Raw genomic sequence first — 4,948 nt, 5'->3', positions numbered from 1 at the left:
TCTCTCTCTCTCTCTCTCTCTCTCTCTCTCGCTCGCTCGCTCTTCTCTCTTTCTCTCTCCCCCTTTCTGTCCTTCTCCCTCTCTCCACACCATTACTTTCCTCGGTTTCTCCCCAGCTTGATCTTTCATCACTCTTTCATTCCACACTAGAGTAAAAGTACAGCCATCTCTGGTCAGCGGCCGCTTGCTTGTGTCGATATTCCCATTCCCGAGAATCGAGACAGTTGGTAAATTTAGACTCTAATGGCTCCTGCCGTCTGCTCTCAGTGTGGGTCAATACTAATACAGCCTTGCCAGTACATCAGAGTTAACCAGCCACGTATGGGAGTCCTGGGTGTGAAGATGGAGGTCGAAGGAGGGACAGGGGCGGGTCGGAGAATTCATAAATAACGATGACCCACGTTTTTGCTTCCTTGACTTTTTGTGTTGACACTAATAGATTATTCTTTTTCTCTGTTTGTAGTGCCATTCATTTCTCTTTACGCCATTCCAACTTTTGTCTACGCTCATTGTCTTCCAGTCATCTTCTTTCTATTTTTATTTGCCGCACAAGCAGTTTGAGAAATGTGAAATTAAAAAGAGGAATTTAGACTCGGGTACCAAGGAAGAAACAAAATATAGTATTTGATTATGCCCCGCAGAAAAAAATCAGCAGACATCAAGGTCAAAGAGTATTTCGTCCTCATAATAGTATAATAATGTTATAGTTTTTACAACTATTCTCAACCATAAAGTGCATCGCAGTTTTCGTTTTTCGTATTTTTTCTTTGGCGGTTATTTTTGGTTCTAGAGTATTTCAATAATATCTGCTCCTTAGATCTTGTTTTACATTTTCATGTGCTGATGATTTCCATCGCTCTTTCAATTAAGAGAAATACGTGACTTCAAGTGGTTAAGAATTTAAAACGTGGGTAGGGCAAGGGGTCACTGTGGTGAGCATAACCCTGATTTCTAAAAGCAGCTGTTTCCTGTCGGGTGCGCCGTCATGAAAAGTTTATCACGAGCCCGTCTTTCCGTGCGAGAGGTGAGTCCTAACATATTGACCTCCAAATGAATTTAAAATATCACGAGGTCTTTATGTCACTGACCCCCTAAGGCTCCCCGGCAAAGATGCTTCTAAATTTTTCCTCTATTGAAAAGTTTGATCGGAGAATAGATGTCTGGGAGGTTTCTTTGCTTTAAGACGAAAAGAGGTTTTGACCTTTAGTAGTTTTGATCGAGGAAGATTTAACAGAAGAACAGAGTTTTCTTGGAAGTAACGAAGTAAGGGGGCGGTGTGGGGACTGGGAGCTATTCTAAGGGTAGTGCTGGGATATGAGTATTGACATTCATTTAAATATGGCATGTTCCTGCTTCAAAAAAAGATGAAAGATGTAGGACTGACAAAAAAGTACTCAGAGTATAGATCTAAAAATTTATATTGTTTTGCAATGAAAATTGTCATTTTATAGAATGTACTGAATGCTGCAAGCATCTTTTTGCGTTTTTCTAAATGTATGAGTATGCCACAAGCGTCCAGTACTTTTAGTTTTAGTAACAGGTTAGCTACCTACGTTGTTTTAGATTTTTCCCCTCAAAACTTCTTCACACCCATCGTATAAATTAATGTTGTGCTTAAAAGGCAAACCAATCCTCATACAGTGCAAAATCTCTCTCTCTCTCTCTCTCTCTCTCTCTCTCTCTCTCTATCTCAAACTCACACACACATACACACTCACATGAACACACAGATATCCCTCCCCCCTACATACACCATTAAATACTTGTATGTAAACCTGCGCAAATATTCACTTATACACATTTTCACACATAGAGATAATAATATGAAGACGCAATCAAAGAACCAGATTGAGTCCTACACATATACAAACACACACATACATAAACACACTGGTCCACATATAATATATAATCACAGCACACACACACATACAACACACACACACACATACACACACATATACATACAAACAAATACATAGAGGCACACACACTAGACCCATTTACAAACACAATGAGACTCACCAACAGCCATGACGAGCGACAGGAGGTGCAGCAGTATAAAAGCTATCCCCTGGAGTGTGAGGTTCAGTTGTATCCGCTCTGGCATTCTTCTGCTCCTCTGCGCCGCAGGAGCGTCTTACATGCTGCCAAGGACGCAGCGATCACTCGAAGCCACAGCTGCCCCAAGGGGGATAACGAGAAGAACGCCACCGAGAAAGAAAAACAATACAGCTGATGCCACGGGAAGCAGGACGCTAAAAGGTTCGGCCCGGTGGGGTCTCCGATCTTTCTAGAATCTCCGCCAGCGTCGATGCCAGTACTCCGAGCGGTGTATATCCATTGTGGTGTCCATTTTTATCTCCAGCAAGCTTCAGGAGAGGGGAAAGTCGACATATCACAGCAAAGACTTTGAGAATATTATGGCTTTTACCTAAACAGAGCACGTCGCTTGACTCAGCAGGAATAATAGGATGCGCTGTGTATGGCTTTATTTCACGTCGTATACACGGAACTTTTACAATTTCCAACCCGAATAAACACAGTGGTAGGTAAAACGGTTGTCAGCACGATATCCTATCCCTTTATATGAAAAGTTCACAGTTCCGTTCTGTGTATTTTAAAAGGTTTCCAAAACATGTAAGGAAGTATCAGACAATTTTACCCTTTCTGAAACGTGAAAAAGAAACAAACAATCAGTTTTTAAAAAAAAAAGAAGAGAAATTGGGGCAGGGGTGGAAGAACGAAAGGGATCAAAGTCGTACACTTTACACCAAAAAATATGAAAAAAAGCCTTGAGCCTTCAGAACACGCCCTTTTAAAGATATCGATACCACTTAAATGGCAATACCACCCGACAGTTACATTCCCTTTGGCAAAAAATGATACCATACTATTTTTAATAAAATTAAGCGGCTAAAAACTGTTTCCAGATGAGTCATTGGGCAAAGTGAGTGAGGCGTATTCGTGCCACATAAAAATTAATACTGTTTTTGAGAACTGCAAAACTGCGATATTTTTACGTCTTGTTTTGATACTGATTAAAGGAATTTTTGCTGCTCTCACTGAGCTCTAGGAGTGCACCGGGTGTGGCAAAGAGTGCCTTTGACTCTGACGAGTGGGGAGTTGTGATTCGACAACAGACGGAACATCTATTAAAATAGCATATTATTCCTCTCTTCACCGTGGCTGACACAAGGTTACAGCGTTGTACTACTCAAAGGGTAGCTGGGGAATTTTCACAGACAAATTCCCCTTCAGGGTCGACAAAAATGGTTCTAGGTCCAATAAACCTCACGGGGACTGAAATCCGTGGACAGTATTGGTATTGATAAATTGGTGATAAAATATATCGATATCACTAAAAGGTGGGCGGCTTTGATATATTTTTTCAGAAGTGCCAGGCTCTGATAGCTGCCGTAAGAGTTGGGGAGTGTGCTCAAGGCATTTATATTATAATTGTGTGCGTAACATTACATTGGGAGCTTAGTGCACAATTACTTACAAGATTAGTTAATCCGATGTAAGTGGTAGCAGGATCTCCCATGCGTTTACATGGATTTATTGGTAATTTCTGTTAGCAAGAAAAGTTGAAATGATTCCTTTCCACGCCTATATTATATAGTGATTCGCAATTTTAAAACTGAAAGATGGGGAGGGGGGGGGGGGTATTGCCCTTTGTGGACAATCGTGTAGATACCCTCGGCACGAAGCCCCTAATGGGCGGTCCAGAATCATCCTTACTTTTGGAGATGCCAGTACACCCCCCCCCCCCCCCCCCCCCACCCCGAAAAAAATGGTGCCGTTAAAAAGCGAATATGAACCTTGGTCTTTTCGAGGTGATATCTTTCCAAGTATGCTTTTTCTACTTGGAAATCTGTCTGTTCATTTTTTGCTTGCAGTTCTTTTAGAGACAGTCGGGAGATTCGCATTTCTGGGGACCGTTTGGTGTGGCTGAAGACAAACGTACGTTCTCCTCATGCCCTTTTACACACATGTGGATTGCACCTCTGAGAAAAGCGGCATGCTAACGGCATTTATCTACCACCTGTTGCTGTGCAATTTGGGATTTGACTAAAACTGTGTCTAGACCTACTGCTAACTCATTGTTACGAAACATCAATTTGATTGGATTTCAGCACCATTGTTTTGTCATCTAGCCTTTAGAACCTACATGGCACCGAGTACTCAGACTACAACGGAAAAGATAGGCTACGCAGAAAGAAAGGTTGACGGAGTCAAGGGAACTTTGATATGATAGAACATCTCAATTGAAAGAGCAGCAGCGTTGGCCTACCATAGAAAACTGCACCTCCCACCGAAGCTTAACGAAACAGAGAATGAATAAGTAAAAGAAAAAAAAAAGGAGAAGAAAAACTGAAACAAACCGAACCCAACCATGAATGATATGAATAAATAAAATGTCTCTTCAGCCTCACATCATCCTTTCAGGCTTTGGTTGGCCAAGATCACCCACCGTGTAATGCTAGCGTATAAAAGAATCATGAAAATGAATAATCATAATAGCTCATAATATTACCTTTATCCGAAAGCATTTATTGCCTTTGTTTTAATGGAGACATGCTTAATAAGTTACTGTTCGTTTCACTTCGTCTCAGTTTCTAAGTACAGTTAAATGACTCGTTATGAATTAGCATAAAATGATGTAATGTGTCACAGCTTGATAGAACATTATCTATGATGTTCTTCATTCTGCAAAAGAGAATCGGGGTTTTAGAGTATTCGTCGTGTTCAAGACAAGATGTGAGGGAAAATCCCCCCCCCCCTATCTTTTTTTTGTTTCCTCAAGAAATAAAGATCGTCCTCTATCGGATCTATCAACTGTGTGAACTGTGTGGCCGCATCGTAGGGTGATGCTAACAACTTGAGTGCAAAATTAACTTTACCACCTCGAGAGCTGCCAGGACTTTTTGATGATTAATTTCGG

The 4,948-nt window shown here is 41.2% G+C and overlaps 1 protein-coding gene across 1 annotated transcript in view; it reads right to left on the bottom strand.

Annotated features, from left to right (window-relative positions):
* Positions 1-3,769, bottom strand: part of LOC106012279 (zwei Ig domain protein zig-8-like) — a gene marked incomplete at its 3' end in the record, with an annotated part of 185,597 nt that extends 181,828 nt beyond the window's left edge. The window contains 1 exon segment of the mRNA XM_035970715.1: positions 2,026-3,769. Coding sequence (XP_035826608.1) covers positions 2,026-2,110 — 85 coding nt within the window.
* Between the last annotated feature and the right edge of the window lie 1,179 nt (positions 3,770-4,948).

This window comes from Aplysia californica, unplaced genomic scaffold, assembly GCF_000002075.1.
Source record: "Aplysia californica isolate F4 #8 unplaced genomic scaffold, AplCal3.0 scaffold00312, whole genome shotgun sequence".
Lineage (NCBI taxonomy): Eukaryota > Metazoa > Mollusca > Gastropoda > Aplysiida > Aplysiidae > Aplysia > Aplysia californica.
Note: the sequence above shows the minus strand (reverse complement) of the source record. Positions and strands in the feature narration are given on the sequence as shown.